This window comes from Girardinichthys multiradiatus, chromosome 3 (genome assembly GCF_021462225.1).
Source record: "Girardinichthys multiradiatus isolate DD_20200921_A chromosome 3, DD_fGirMul_XY1, whole genome shotgun sequence".
Classification (NCBI taxonomy): Eukaryota; Metazoa; Chordata; class Actinopteri; order Cyprinodontiformes; family Goodeidae; genus Girardinichthys; species Girardinichthys multiradiatus.
The window spans coordinates 12701639-12718564 of record NC_061796.1 but is presented as its reverse complement, the minus strand read 5'-3'; the positions used below and the strand labels follow the sequence as shown (position 1 = coordinate 12718564).

General features: G+C 37.8%; 1 protein-coding gene across 2 annotated transcripts in view; it reads left to right on the top strand.

The window, feature by feature from the left end:
- Positions 1-16926, top strand: part of LOC124865431 (CUB and sushi domain-containing protein 3-like) — a 359430-nt gene that overhangs the window by 29374 nt on the left and 313130 nt on the right. For both annotated transcript variants that reach the window (XM_047360499.1, XM_047360500.1), the window contains exon 2: positions 9495-9717. In XM_047360499.1, the coding sequence (XP_047216455.1) occupies positions 9495-9717 (223 nt within the window). The remainder of the gene's footprint in view (positions 1-9494; positions 9718-16926) is intronic.

Here is a 16926-nt window from a genome sequence, read left to right as displayed (position 1 = left end):
TAAATCAAACGTTCGTACATTCACAATATAGTAGCGTTAACTGTTGAATTCTCTCGCTGCTGCTCTATTCCCATGTTCGACTGCGTAGCTGACAGCCTTGAGTTTGAACTCAGCATCGTAAGCGTGTCTCTTGAAAGGTGCAATTTTGGGGTCGTTATACACACACAAGTGGTGTTGGACTAGGAGTAAGCACAGTACAGGTGTTTACCGCTATTACTTCGGCAACGCCCCTGACTACGGTAGCCATAATGCTGCAAGCGGTGCGGCTTTGTAGTTTACCAGTCGTACTGAAACATTTTGACAGAGCGTCGTGTACAACCAGTATGGATCAACCAATTAACCAATTGATCCATATATAAGGCGCTCCGGATTACAAGGCGCACTGTCATTTTTTGAGAAAATTAATGGTTTTTAAGTGCGCCTTATAGTGCGGAAAATACGGTATATATATATACACCCCGAAGCCCTGGTGGATGAGATCCACCCTGAGTAGCTGAAGTCTCTGGATGTTGTGGGGCTGTCATGGTTGACACGCCTCTTCAACATTGCGTGGCGGTCGGGGACAGTGCCACTGGACTGGCAGACTGGGGTGGTGGTCCCCCTTCATAAGAAGGGTGACCGGAGGGTGTGTTCCAACTACAGGGGGATCACACTCCTCAGCCTCCCTGGTAAGGCCTACGCCAGGGTATTGGAGAGGAGAGTCCAGCCGATAGTCGAACCTCGGCTTCAGGAGGAGCTGTGTGGTTTTGGTCCCGGCCATGGAACACTGGACCAGCTTTATACCCTCTACAGGGTACCCGAGGGTTCATGGGAGTTTGCCTAACCGGTCTACATGTGTTTTGTGGACCTGGAGAAAGCATTCGACTGTGTCCCTCGTGAGTCGGACCTGTTCCCGGTGCATGTTGGACTCCGGCAAGGCTGCCCTTTGTCACCGGTCCTGTTCATAACTTTTATGGACAGGATTTCTAGGTGCAGCAGAGGGCCGGAGGGGTTCTGGTTTGGGGACCAGAGGATTTCGTCTCTTCTTTCTGCGGATGACGTGGTCATGCTGGCCCCCTCTAGTCAAGACCTTCAGCATGCGCTGGGGCGGTTCGCAGCCGAGTGCGGCTGGAATGAGGATCAACTCTTCCAAGTCCGAGGCCATGGTTCTCGACCGGAAAAGGGGGGCTTGTCCTCTTCAAGTTGGAGGGGAGTTCCTGCCTCAAGTGGAGGAGTTTAAGTATCTCGGGGTCTTGTTCACGAGTGAGGGAAGAATGGAGCGGGAGATCGACAGACGGATCTGCCACAGTAATGGGGGCACTGTGCTGGTCCGTTGTGGTGAAGAGAGAGCTGAGCCGAAAAGCGAAGCTCTCGATTTACCGGTCGGTCTACGTTCCTACCCTCACCTATGGCCATGAACTTTGGGTGATGACCGAAAGAATGAGATCCCGGATACAAGCGGCTGAAATGAGCTTCCTCCACATCGAGAGGAGCCAGTTGAGGTGGCTCGATCATCTATACCGGATGCCTCCTGGACGTCTTCCTCGGGAGGTGTTCCAGGCACGTCCCACCAGGAGGAGGCCCAGGAGACAACCCAGGACACGCTGGAGAGACTATGTCTGGCCTGGGAATGCCTTGGGCTACCCCCGGAGGAGCTGGAGGAGGTGTCTGGGGAGACGGACGTCTGGGTGTCTCTGCCGAGTCTGCTGTCCCCGCGACCCGATAAGCGGAAGACGACGAGTACGAGTGTATATATATATATATATATATACATTATAAGTGTATATATATATATATATACACACATATGTATACAGTGCCTTGCAGAAGTAACACCTTGAACTCTTTCACATTTAGTGCATAATTATGAAGTTAGAGGGCACAATAAATCTGAAAATATTGGAACAAAAGTGTGATATGCACTTGTTTTCAGCTGCCTGATTAAATATTTTGTGGTAGCATTTTTTGAAATTATAGCTGCAAGTCTTTTGTGGTACAGCTCAAGATCATTCAGATTGAATAGAGATTGTCATTAAACATCAGGCTTTAAGTCTCGCAATAGATTCTCTTGGAATTAGGTCTGGACTTTGATTGTGCCATTTCAATACCTTTTCTGTTTAGAATGGTCCCGTATTTATCTTCATCCATCTTTCCATCAACTCAGGTAGCTGATTATGTTGCTTTCTTCACAATGTTTTACTGGTCTAGAGGTACCAGTGGTAGGTATCAAAGTAAAGGGGACTGAATGCAAATGCACACCACACTTTTCGGCATTTAAATGTAAAAAACAAGGAAAACCACATATCACTTTCCTTCCACCTTACACATATGCACTACTTTGCATTTGTCTATCACATAAAATCCAAATAAAGTACATTGAAGTTCATGACACAAAGTAGAATAATTAAGCGGTATAAATACTTTACCAAAACACTGCAGAAAAGTTTCAGAAAGTAATTAAGCTCCTTGTGTTGTACTTATTGTATACTAACTAAGCTTCAAACCACTAATGCTTTTCACGTTTAAACAGACTGTTTAATTAGGACTTACAAGCTTTTATTTTCTGATTCTCAGACTGGATCATCTAAACTCTATGTTACTATTTTACTCCACAATGGTAAGCGGCGTTTACAAAACTGTGGTCACACAAGTCAGGTCTGGTGAATTGGATTTGCAGTCATGAATGTGCATTGGTAATTAATATTGCATGTATCTGGTTTCATTTATTTTTTATTTGGCTGTTAACACTGCCTCACTCTAATAGTAACAGTGGTAGCCATCCACCAGAAGTTGTCATATTGGAGCTGGAGTGATTAAGCATACCTTGTAGGCTAGGAAATTCACAAGAGATACGAAGTGTGTAGCATGAAGCAAGAAAGATTAGTTAGCAAGGTACTGGCCTGAAGGCAGAATTTTTCAATGTCACATCACCACGGTTACCTACACTGTAGATTTGTAATGCCTCTGATCAAAGCTCTGCACAAAAAAAAAGGAATGCTTAGAAACCTTTATTTCACATAAGCACAGGAATTTTGGATGCATTCAGGTAGTGATAGGTTAATGCATCAAAAACTCCCTTACCACCACTGAAATTCATAATTTCCCCATTTTTAGTTTTGCAAATCCAGCACACTTTATTCATTAATTTTTCATTCCAAATCCAAATAATATGGTATAATACGTTCACATGTTCTTGATTAGTTCAGGACAAAGTATATAAAACAAAATATTTCATGTTCTATAATAAAATGAAGTTTCATGTTTCAAACAGTTCAGAGCATTAAACTTTAAAATTTCATCATATGATACAACCACCATATGTGTCCGTAATTCTAAGGGTTCAAAGATTTTATGAAATCATATTAAAAACACAGTGCTGGCCACTTTTTTTGGTACTCTGGTAAAGGTGTGAAATACGCCATAGAATAATAATAAATAGGTTGTATTGCAGGAGCATAATCTAGAAAAACCTAACAATAAAGGTAATAACATTTATTTTATGGTAGGAAAATCCAGTGGGAGAATTATGACCACTGGAACCTCTAACAATACACTTAAATAAATGTGACTTTTTTAACCTGTTTTACGTTGAGCCATGTTTCTTGGACATCCTACTTTGTAAATTCATGACTTGTTTCCATGGGGTAAAAATATTAGGCTGGAAGAGGATCTATGTTTGTCTTGCCACCACACAGTGAGGAGGATTGCAAGGAAGGTAAACAATCTCCAAATGTCACTGTTAGAGATAGTGGCATCTGGGAGTCAACAAGTCTCCATTGCAATATGTCTAGATGCCAAGCTGTTGTTTAAGAATGATGCTAGAAAAAAAGCGTCCTGACATCTCAAATGTATGTGGAGTTTACTAAACTCTAATAGGACTTGAACTGAAACATGTAAGTTTAGTCCAGGACTGGTGATGCTGTGGGCCTTTCTTCCCAAAGTCTGTGGGAATCCTTTTAGGGCACATTACATCCAGAAACTCAGGATAGTTTGGATACAAATCTGATGGTTGTCATTGAGTCTGTCAGCAGGATAATGTTTCAAAACATATGGCTAAATCAACATTGGACTGCATCACCAGATACCGAGCTTCTTCCATGGAAATGTAACTTCACAGACCTAAATCCTGCTAAAAACTTGTGGGTTGAGCAGTACAGGAAACAATATAAGACACAACCAAGCACTTTTGAGGATCTATACATTTTGCCCACAATAGAATGGTCACCTTGTGAAACGTTATGTGAACCTTTTAACCTCTAAATAAATGCTCTCAAATGAAATTATAATTAATTTGATTATACTACTGCAATGGAATATTTATTTCAACACCTTTACCTGAGTCAGGGATGTACTGGGCTTTGGGCGTAGCGGGCAATGCCGGGTATGGGGTATTTGTGGTATTTGTGGTATTTATATATATTTATACACTGCTCAACAAAATAAAGGGAACACTCAAATAACACATCCTAGATCTGAATGAATGAAATATTCTCATTGAATACTTTGTTCTATACAAAGTTGAATGTGCTGACAACAAAATCACACAAAAATCATCAATGGAAATGAAATTTATTAACCAATGGAGGCCTGGATTTGGAGTCACACTTAACTGCAGCTAACCTCTGTAGCTGTGGGGAGGGGCTGTTCTGTCGGCTGGCCGAACTGCACGTTAGTGCTGTAGCCATGGTGATGCGGTCCCATTGTCCCTCCTTCAGACCGGTAAAACTGCTCCACTCGGCGTCGTAGAGACAGGGTCTCTGCTGGGAACTCTCTGGAACACAGTTTGCTTCTGTAGACCTCAGAGATAAAGTCAAGCCACGCTTGTACCTTAATTACCCCTGTTCATGAATGAATACTGGATACACAAACAGCAATTCATTCGTACTTAACTTAGTGCATACGATCGCATGATCATATGACACTCTTGCATCCAGTTTGAAGAGTTATGTCTGTTTGCCAGCAAAGAGACATTAGCGCACTGTGTCCTTCCATCCAATTGCGCTGGGTCCCTGCGTGGAAGAGGTCAGTTTGTTGCAAAAGCTGGGTTTTTATTCAGACAGTGATGACACCGGAAGTCCGTCATTACCCCGTTTCTGGCTGTGCTGGAAGCAGGGTAATGCGATTTCTTTGGAAGTTCCATAAAAGTTCTTACTGGCCTTTCATTTTGTACCCATGGCTTTGGTCCCAACATCACTTCGTGTAAAAATGGATGCAAGGGGTGTGTGGAGAAGGCATGAAAAAATGCTCAAAAGTATAGAAGTGGACACGGCAAAATGTGCAAAAATGACCGACATGTTTGGCACCACAAATGCACAGGCTGCTGGAGTGACACACACCTGTCGCACAGAGGAAGATGTAGCTTTTGAGGCTGCATTCAAGCCAGCCTCCAGTTTAAGAGGAGGAGACAGAGATGGGAGACTAGACACAGCAGGGCTAGATAGAGGAGGGGGTCATGTTAGCTACTAACAGCCCGGTAAGATATAGCTGAAAATGCTAGAACTAGCAGAATAAATTAACCATGAAATACACAATTTTTCGTCTCATGATGAGACATTTCACCGTTACAGTAGCAAAAACGAGCTGTCTTCATGCTATAAGAAGATAGCATTTGTCACCATTTTGTAGAATTAATACCAAAGGCAGCTGTTAAATCCAGGCAGAGGGCTGTTGTAGCTATGTGTGAAGGGAGGGAAGTGAGTTCAACTTACTGTGGTATTTTAGCTTGCCCTAAAGTTATTTTATTTTATCATTTTGATGCAGAGGTGGATAGAACACCCAAAATCTGTACTTATGACAAAGTAGCTCTGCTTCAACGTAAAAAGTATTTGGTAAAAACGTTACTCAAGTACTGCGTAACTGTTTGATCATAATATCTGATTTAGTATTTAAAACTATGTAATCAAACAAACAAAAATATGAAGTTATTTACAAGTACTGGTTTTTTAAGGCCTGAAAAAAAATAGTACAGATGAATAAGATGATTTCAAAAAAATTCAGCCAATTGGTAATATATACACTAATGATCAAAATCTTAATTCCAGTAAAAAATTAGAAATTGGATTTTGCACAGTGTCAGATAAATCTGACCTCACCTGTCTCCTTCAGATTCCTAAGGTACATGCAGCCTTTTGTCAGCATGTGTAAGTACAAAATAAGCTATAATCTCTCTGTTCACGTAAAGCTTACTTAAACTATACTTTAACCGATCTCTTCTCTTTCTTTACTTTCTTTACCACATTGTTCTGTGGTGACAACCATGCAAAAATCGAGATTTAGTTAAGTGTGCTTATATTCATGTTTATAAAAATGGAGGAGATAGCTTTTAAAGGAAAGAAGGTGGACATTGGTATTCAGATAGCACCCCATTCTTGCATCTCAACCTCCCAGCATGTGAGTGAAGTAAATTAAGTCTAAACTGAAGCTGAACTACAACAAGGCAACTACAGGTGGACTCACCTTCAAAGGTGAAGATGTTTTCTTCAAATTTACATTAAAAGGCCATTTTTATTCACTATGGGTGACATCATTAGGTCTTTAGAACTTAAAGTGCAAATAAACTCTCTGAATGTTGATTGCTTTAGGTCCCAAATATAGATGTCGATTACTCTTTTGCAGACATGTTATGAAACTAACAATTAGACTATTTATGGGCAATAAATTTAAGATTGTCTAACTCGAATATCACATTCTGTATGCAATGATTTCAATTTGCTTCCTGTTCTTAGATCCATATGTTCTTTTTTATTTATTTTTTAATATTTTGGTTTAATGATTGATGAGTTTTTTCTTGAGGTGGAACATTTTAAAGAGTTCCTAAGGTGAGCCAAAGTGAAGCAGCACAAAACAGGCTTCTAGTTCTTGTTGGTCGTGTAGACTTCATGTCAGAAAGGACAAAATTTGCCATGACCATCCTGTTTGCTCTTTGGAGAGGAACCGATCAGAGCTCAGATGTGGGATTTTTGTGTCTCCCTCAAAACTATTATAAGCGTGCCCTATATTTGTAACGCTACATAGAAGATGAAACAGATGAATACAGCAAAGCAAAGTGGACTGGGAAAGTAGCAACAATCTAAACAACAGATGGAGGTGTACATTACATTCTCAGTCTGAGATTCTGGGTCAAGACCCATGTGTGTTAAGTTTGGACATAGAAATATAAATGCGTTTTTTTTTTTTTTGTTGTTTTCCAAAAATCTTGACAAAAAAAGGGTTCAGTTTATCTGCAAATTTTAAAAATGATCACTTTTTTGTCATTAGTTTACAGAATGGATGTTATTATGAAAAATTGCTACCATCTGTCAAGTTAGTGACCGTTTAAGTTGCATAGCTGGCCAAGTGATCTGTGTATTTTGTCTCCCTCCCCCATACTCCGGTGTGTGTGTGCGTTTGGCCAACTCAATGCAAAACATCCTTTACCTACCAAGTGTGAAAACCTGATTACACAAGGAGTAAATTGTGCAGGCAAAACCATGCATCTTAATTAAGTTCTGATTTCATTACACAACATGCAAGATGGATGAAGATAAAAAAAAAAAAAAAAAAAAAAACAGGACACAGCTTTTTGCACTGTGACGCAGTGTAAATGGGAGCATGTTAGAGTATTGTTTGTCTTAATGTGCCAATATAATGGATGTGGACGTGTAGAGGGAAGTAAGGTTTTTGTGAGAACAGGATTGCATATATTGCCTGGCAAAAAAATGCATACCTTTTCCGCGTTTTGTCATTTTACAACCACATATGTCAGTGTCTATCATTGTGATTTTATGTAATAGGTCAACACAAGATGGTTCATAATTGTGAAGTGGAAAGAAAAGACATGTTTTTCACTTTTTTTCACAAATAAAAGTCTGAAACATATGGTATACATCGAGATTCTGTGCCTTCTTCTCTGATACCCCTAAATGAAATGTTCTCCAAACCCTTTAGAGGTTGTGAGAAAACATTAGTGAATAAACAAAATCTGGAAAACCAAAGACATCACACAGAAATAAGAGGGATTTGTGGACAAATTTGAAACATGATTGGTTAAATGGCAATGTTCCAAACTCTGAACATCTTGACACCACTCTTTAATTCATCTGAAAATGGACAAACGGCCAAGAGGCCCACGGCAACTCTAGAAAAGCTGCAGAGATCCACAGCTCAGGAGAAATAATTTGTTGACTGAATAACTATCAGTCAGTAATAGTATAAGATAAAAGCCAATGTAGACAGAAAGGTGTCTGGAGTTTGCTAAAAGCCATGCAAGGAACACAGCAGACATCGAAGAAGGTACTCTGGCGAGATGAAACCAAAATTGAACTTTCTGGCTTCCGTGTTAAATGCTGTGTGCTTTGAAAATTTTACTCTGAACATCACCCTGAACTCAAAATTCAAAATGGCAAACTTGTTGGTAGCAGCATCACGATGTGGTTATTTTTCTCTTTAACAGCAACAGGGAAGCTGCTCAGAGTTAGTGGGAAGATGGATGGAGATAAATACAGGGCAATCCTGGAAGAAAAACCTAGTAGAGTTGGTCTCTAGATGTGCGAAGATGGTAGAGACATACACTCAAAGACTTGCTGCTGTAATTGTTGTAAAAAGTGGTTCTACAAAGTATTGACTCAGACGGATTGAATACAAAAGCACACCACAATTTTGAAATATGTGTTTTTTTGTAAAACATTTTCAAAAACATGTATCATTTTTCTTTTCACTCCACAATTATGCACTACTTTGTGTTGGCCTATTGCATAAAATCCCAATAGACTACATAGAAGATTGTGGCCGTATTGTGACAAAGTGTGAAAAGGTTCATAGAGCCACTGTAGATATATTTTTTCAGGAATTTGGGTTGCTTAGCACATATGCACAGTTCCATCAAGCCAAGCACTCAGATTAGTGTAGTTTGACAGTGATTGTATAATGTCAAACCTAATACGTATGAGGGTATTGATTTTTAGCAAGCTAGTGCATTAAGCTGCAAATAGTGTCTTGTAGGTGAACTGTTAACAGCTTGTGGAAGCAAATTGAAAGGCCTGGCTTGTTGCTTTTCTCTAGAGCTTTCTGATATTCTACAGAAAAATGAGCTGTAATAATGTATCTCCAGCTTTTTGTTTAATAAAATATATTTATGAAAAACTGCTACAATTATGCATCTTTCTCACATTATCACAGCAGCAGGTGTTCTGTCTTGTTTCTGTTTAATTTGAAGGGAGAGCAGGGAACGTAAGTGGAAATAAAAAACTTGGCAGACTACCAGCTGGTTGCCAGATTCTCTTCACAGCTTCTGCTAGCTGAGAGCTATGTGCATTTTCTGAATAATTTGTTCTTGTTTGAAGAAATATTGCACCTGAACTTTACAAGGTGTATGCAATTGTCTGAATAAAATCAAGTTTTGCAATGCATTCACACATCAATGTTATTTTATTTTGTGCAGGCTAGGTTTATTGAAATGAAGTATATATCTTGTAATGTTTCCTGCATTTTTTATGTATTCAGTAATAACCTAATGTTTGTTTTTTTTCTCTCTCCAGGTTTTATCCATACCTGTGGAGGCACACTAAAGGGGTGGAATGGGACTATTGAAAGCCCTGGATTTCCTTATGGATATCCAAATGGAGCGAACTGTACCTGGGTTATTGTTGCCGAGAAGGGGAACAGGATTCATATAGTTTTTCAATCTTTCGCCGTGGAGGAGGAATATGACTTTTTATCTTTGTATGATGGGCATCCGCAACCAGCTAACTTCAGAACGAGGTAAGGAAGCGGCCCTGAAGTCAAGTACCTTGAAGGATGCATTTAAAAGCTGGGAGGCAGGGATGGGCGAGATGGGAGGAAGGAAAGTCTTCAGTGATCATTTCTGACGGAAAGGTCAACCTTAATGTACACATGACAGAGACTGTTTATTCTTGTCAGGGAGGTGTCAGGCAAATCCGCTCAGTGAGACGAGCCAGGTCTTCTCTGACACAGTCTGGTGTAGACTGAGCTTCCTCCTAAAAAATCCATGAAGACGTTCATTGGAATCTCACATGTGAAATAACATGTTATGATTTATATTATGCTTTTCAGCCAAAAACAGTCTTGAAATGTAGCATATTGACTTCAGTTTTTGTGTGCTGAATTGAAAGTCTTAGGCGGTGTGTGTAGTAAATGTAACTTGTACAATAGCATGAATAAAAGCCAGAGACGCCACTTTTATGAAGAACACTTTAAAAAGTCATGTCTTTTGATTCCAAGATTCCAAAGTAAAGAGTCGTACCCCCCCCCACCACCCCCCCCACACACACACATAAACATGTTGGTTTGGTTTCAGTGATGGATGGGTCAAACTCTGTAGCTATCATCTTTTATTCTAATACTTCACAGGAGGAGACAAAGGTGGAGACATGTGAACATCAATCACAAAAAAAAAAGCTATTTCTTTGATTTGGTTACTGGATAGGCAAACAACTGATTCATTCAAAAGCCTGACATTTAAGTGCTGTTGGATTTTGGGGCACTGCATTGTCATGGCACCTTTTCAGTATTAGTATTTAGGATACTGTTTTGTGTTTTTTGTCTGACACTATAGCAAAGCAAAGTGCATAACTGAATTTTATTATTGAAAACATGATATGCAGATAGAAATATAAAAATTTAGTAACAGAAAGGACAGTTTTTTAATAACATCTCATCACAAAAACAGAATAAATACATATTCAGATCCAACTAATTAATTTACAAAGTTTCTGTGGTTACTACCTAACCAAGCAGTCAATAGGCTTTAGATGGGATATACCCAAAATAAGTCGCCAGAGGAAGCCAGAATGAACTGAGATTTAAATCTGTGATTTCTTGCTATGTGATAACACACCACACCACTTTTCACCCTGCTTATCAAATAATTTGAGGATTTTTGCTTAATCCAAGATATTCAACACTGACACTTCTAAAACACTTTCAAACTCCCTCAGTTTTTACCATTCAGTCACTTGACTTGTCAAAAAAGAAAGTACCCCATAAAACTTTGTACCTTTTAAAATTTTTGACATTTTGTCACACTATAGCTAAAGTATCAGTGTATTTTATGGCCATTTTTCAACACAAAGTTATGGTAATTATGAGGTAAGGCAAAAAAAAAATCGATGGTTTTAAAAATGTTTATGGATTATTGTTTCACATGCATTTGCTTTGAGCTCTCTAAATCAGTACTGTATAGAATCAGATTTTGGTGGAAATACAGCTGATAGTATTTTGAGGAATTTCTTCTTTGCAATATAGCTCAGGCTGGGTCGGGTTAGATTGAGAGCATCTGACCTATCTCAGATTTTCTGTTTGGCATAGGTACATGTCATGTGATGTGGTTTTCTGCCATAATGTTTTAAATGTAAGACAACATTTTCAAATGAGATCTTTTCTGACCAGAACAACTTGTTTCACATGTTTGTTGTTTCCCTTATATGGCTTGTAGTAAACTGCACGCTTGTTTTATTATGACCTTCTTTCAGCAGTGACTTTCTTCCTGCTACTCTTCCATCTAGGCCAGAATTGTTGAGTACATGGTAAACAGTTGGCTCACTTGTTTTTTCTAACAAATCTCTGAAGACTTATTATAACCTTTGTATTTATACTAAGGTAAACTTACACACAGATAGTCTCTATTTACTAACTGGATGACACTTTTAAAGACAATTGGATTGCATTGGATTTTATGAATAGGTGTCAAAGTAGAGTTAATCTAAATGTATGCCACAATTTTCAGATCATTTTTTATATAAAATATTTGAAAACTATGGATTGTTGTTCTTAATTTTCCTTCCATCTCACAATTTTCTACATCACATAACATATTTAAAATAAATTACACTAAAGTGGTACTGCATATGAATATTCTGTTGCTACCAAAAACTGAATGTGGAATTCAAATTTAAACTGCCACAGAGCATCCATGGATGGCTTTTAAATAAAAAAGTAAATAAATGTGTTTAGCTTTCAAAGAAAAGGCTATATATGTTTGAAAATTTTCCTTGACAAGTCAAACTGTTTTACAACCCTAACCCTTAATATTATATGTAATGTATGTTCCATCAGTTACAATGAAATGATCCAAGGTAAAAGAGAAATATGGATGCATAGTTTTCAAACCTGCAAACGTCTTGGTACTAAATACATCCTAACATGTACTCCAAGGTATGTGCCTCCAACAGTGCCTCGTGATTTCTTTGATATCTTATCTCTTCTGGAGCTCCAATGCGATGGAAGTGGGCTGAAGTCACAGGCTACTACAAAGATGGACATACTGTATAGTAAAGAATGGCAATAAGCAGCAACAACTCAAAAGCTGAATCACTGTTGATACTTCAATGTAGGAGATGAAACATATCAGTTTCTAAAGAGACTGCGCTATTTTGTTGCATAACACTTTCCTTTAAAACACAGGCTTGCCAATGTGTAGATTTAGTTCAATAAATCTCACTTAGAAGTTTCTAGTCTGAAATCTACAAGGTATTTTCAAGAACGTACAGCACTTTCTGCTAAAATCAACCACTCCATATGAATATTTTTAATTCTCTCTGGTACTTGTGGATGTGCAAGTTGTAGGATATAGCACACTCATAAAGTAACAGCTACTACTTGTCAAACTTCAACATTTCCTGGCAGATTAGGTAAGAGCTTTATGCATTTAATACCTAAATATATAAAGAATTATACCAGCCATTTTTTTCATCTTACATCTGTCAAATGTGCGATTATTTTATTTAAAAAGTAAAATCATCTATATTGCCATAAATACTCAACATGATGTTGAGTATCTATAGCAAATAAAAACTGTTCAGTTTCTATTCAAATCCCAAAACAGCTGTGAGATAGAAACAAATTAGATTTTATAAAATCCAAACCATGATATGTGATTTTGTGGAGGCAAGTTTAATGAGAATACAAACATTTCCCTGTTTGTCCAAATGCAGCACAGCTTCACTAGTCAGCAATCAGTTTTCACCAAAGAACTGCAGAAATGGTAGGAGTGGCAACCTCTGTTAATAACAGTGAGTCAGTTTATTTAGTTCTTGCAGTGTCTAAGTTATTTTTGATGTGTGTACTTATTTTACAGTGATAATTCTTAGTATTTTTTCTGTATTTTTTGAAAGTTACCTTTAAATTGGTCCCTTTAAAATCCCTTGCTGTTATTGGATATTAGTTTAATTCATGTTCCTCTTATTCTTTTTATTTGATTTTTTTTGTCCTGCTTCTTGGTTTGTTTCTTTGAGTTTGTGCCTTGTGCTCGCCATCGCACACCTGATCCTAGTTAGCTAATTACTCAACTGGCTCTGTGTCAGACCTCAATGCCTCTCAGTACAAACATGCCCTGATTTTAATTTGTTCTCTCATTTCTTCTCGTCTTTTTTTTTTTTCTATTACTCATAAATAATATAATTTGTGGTAGGAAAACTTGCACTTGGAACTTTCTACAAGAAAAAAACAATTTCCTTCAGTATTGACTTTTTAGAAATAGAACCATGTAAAATTTACAACATCATTTCAAGTGATAAAAAAGCTATTTCACGCAAGAGAGACACATAGTTGTCATATGTGTTCAGAAGTATAAACTGGTTTTGTGTCAAATGAAAAGTTTTTCGGATTTTGGAATTAAACTGAAGTGATATGAAATGGTGGACCATAGAGTTAAAATGGTGGAATTTACTCCAAAAATAATAAAAGTGATTAAAGAAATGATTGAACCATCCAGTACAGTGAGTTGCTCTATGATTCTCCCATTGCCTACAATCTAGTGAAGATTGCTAATTAAATTTAAGTGCATTATGAAATTTTTTCTCAAGTAGATATATACCCACACATCATTTAAAAGGGATATTGTTTTTTTTTTATACAACTATTGTTTTGTGGATTGAAACTGGACCTTTAGGCTGCAGTGTCCCTCTTCATCAGTGTTACATTTTCTGTTTCCTAAATGACTATCATCTAAATGTGGAACTATGCTATATCCTGCCTGAAAGGGAACATTTCATGACTGTTGTTACAACCCCTGGTGTCAGACAATTAATCCTCCCCCAAAAAACAAACTAGGAAAAAAACACACAGTAGGATGGACAGTATTTATTTTGCTGTTTTTCCTCTCTTTCCTATTTAACTTAATCATATATGATGCTGCATTTTGGGTGCATTTCCATCAAACCGGTTCCAGTGGTAAACTTGTGCTATTGCTCATCACCTACTGTTTGCTCTTATGTTATCACAAAGAAAAAGGTAGCCGCCACTGGCTGAATGCAGGTCAGTTTCGAAAGTGACATTTTAGAAATCCACATCCTAAAGTTGGCCGGTTTGCAAATTGAAAAATAGAACAGAATTTATTTTCATGTTTAATTCATACAACTGGCATGTGGCAGGGATCAGTGCACCTGGGCTGCTGCTAGACTGCTGTAAATGCCATTTTTAGCCAACGTGGCAACTGACATGACCCACACGGATAGGACTCCACCCTGTTTGAGCCTGACAGTTTTGTGAGAGAAACCTGAGCATGGTGCACTGCACTGCTATAACGCTAGTTATTAAGAAGTAGGGTGGCAACTAATGAATAATCTGGAAGTCAACTAATCTTTCAATATTTTTCCTGATTAGTCAACTGGTCAACAATCATTGTAATCTGTCTCTCCGTTCTATGGATGCAATTTCACTGTTAAAATAAAAAACCCACAAGAAAACATTTGTTATATCATTATTAAGATTGCTTTGTAATACAGATGGATTGTATGGATTTTATGTTGGTATTCTTGAAGGCTGCTTGGAACATTATTTTACTCTCCCAATAAATGTGTGCTATTTTTTTATTGCAAAAATACTGATGGATAAGTGACAGGTTACAGCTTTACAAAATTTATCACTACTAAATTTGGGTTTTTGTGGAAATTTCTATAATTAGTCACATGATTATGGAAAGAAAAAAAAAAGGAATTTTGGTAATTTTTGTATTTGGATCAAATAGTGGCTTCTGAATTGTATACCAGCCAGCGTCTGTGGCTAGTGGGCAGAAAATAAAAATGTTCACCCCGTCACCTCAAAGTTGCAAAGCCCTATTTTCAGCTAAATCCCGTAATGCTGTTTGTGACTCCATTCATAAACAGTCAAGTCTTTAAAGATGGCCTAGTGGTATCAGCAAGTCCTGCCTGAAACATTTCACTGCCGTTTGCAGCACAGATCCACAACATTAATCTGTGATCACAAATGACTGTTGGGAATTTACTGTGCAGTCACCATTGCTGGTTGTTTATTTTAAAACAATGTTTCTAGATCAGACTGGGGATTACAAGACATTCATTAGCAAGGATACTGGGGAAATTAGCCCAGAGTGCAGCACAGGAAGCACCAAACATTTAGTGAAATAGGCATTTTAGTGGACATCAGTGTTTTTATGGGAACATTTAAGAACCAGCCCTGGTTTTACTGGAAAAACTAAATCTGTTTACTTTGCCAATTTCTCCTAGGGAACTCAACTATGATGCTTATGTTTAGCATCTTAAATTGTTTTTTTTCTTTGCTTTTCTCCACTCCATGTATGATATGCTGTTTCCTTAGATATTACTTTGGAAAAAATGACTAATAAAGTGAACAAAAAGACAAAGAGCCTTGTTTTGAGCAGTTCCAGTCACACTTTTGGGATATGTATAAATAGAAACCTTGATCAAGATTAAAGAGCCCTTTTAATTTATTTATGATATTAATTAATTAAATAAATTAATTCCTTAAGGATGAAATTCAGAAGGCAACATGACAGAAGCAACTATGATTTTGTTTCTTTATTAAATGGACATTACCGTGATGGACCTGATTGGAGCGTTTCCCTATTAATCTGTGTATTCTCATTACTCTGTGAATTCCCCCCTCATCCCCCTAACACTGAAGCATTTACATTTTGCTCAATCCCTCATGCCCAAGAATGTCTGATTCAGTCACTCATTATTGTGTTGAAAATATATGCCGAGGATAGTGGAGTGGAAATAGTTTGGGTAATGATGTCTTTTATTTCACTGTTTCTGGGCTCTGACTGTGTTCTCATTATAGTAGCCTTTGCAGTGCTGTTTTTTGTTTACTTGTTTTGAGTCATTTGTTTAGATAAACATTTTACATTGTAAATTGGCTGTCCATTCTTATTATCATGCAACAGTTTGGTAATAGGTGATTCTTTCATTATTGTCCTTACATAAATGCACCAGACCTACATCATGTGTACGATCAACATTACCAGAAAATGTGTTGGGAAAAAATTATGGTTTCGCTAGCACTTAAGTAAGTCTATTTTGCAACACATTTTCCCAGAGCCTAGTTTGAACAAAATTAAAAACTGACAATAATAATTCAGATTCCTTGTTTATAATGTAAACCAAGGGTCCCCAACCCTGGTCCTCAGGATCCACTGTCCTGTGCGTTTTAAATGTTTCCGTGCTACAGCACATGTGTAAAATTAATGTTTCATTACCAGGTTTCAGCAAAACTTGCTGACATGTTGAGGAGGTATTTTGTCATTTCAATTGAGTTGGTTTAAACAGGGAATATCTAAAACTCCAGGGTTTAGGACCACTGATCTGAAAGACAGGAAAAAGCAAAAATGGTATAATGGGCGGAAAAAGTCAACTGAGAATTTGGCTGCGAAATATCACTGAGGTTCCTATTCCAAGATTCAGTAAATGCAGTTTGACGGAAGTCAAAGTGGGATGATATAAAGACAAGCAGTATTTTTTTTTTCTATTAACTGGAGAAGAGACAGATTTTCCCTGCAGATCTGTACAGCTCACTTTATGAGAAATCTTCAAACCTAAAGTCAGTGGCAGGTTTTCTCAGATGTGGCATTCAAGTGGTACCGGTTTTATTGAACTAATGTCAGTTGATGAATATTATTATATATTATCTGTTTGGTAAAATATTATCACATTTTTCTCACTTAATAGGCATTCAGGTTTTCTGTCTATTTTG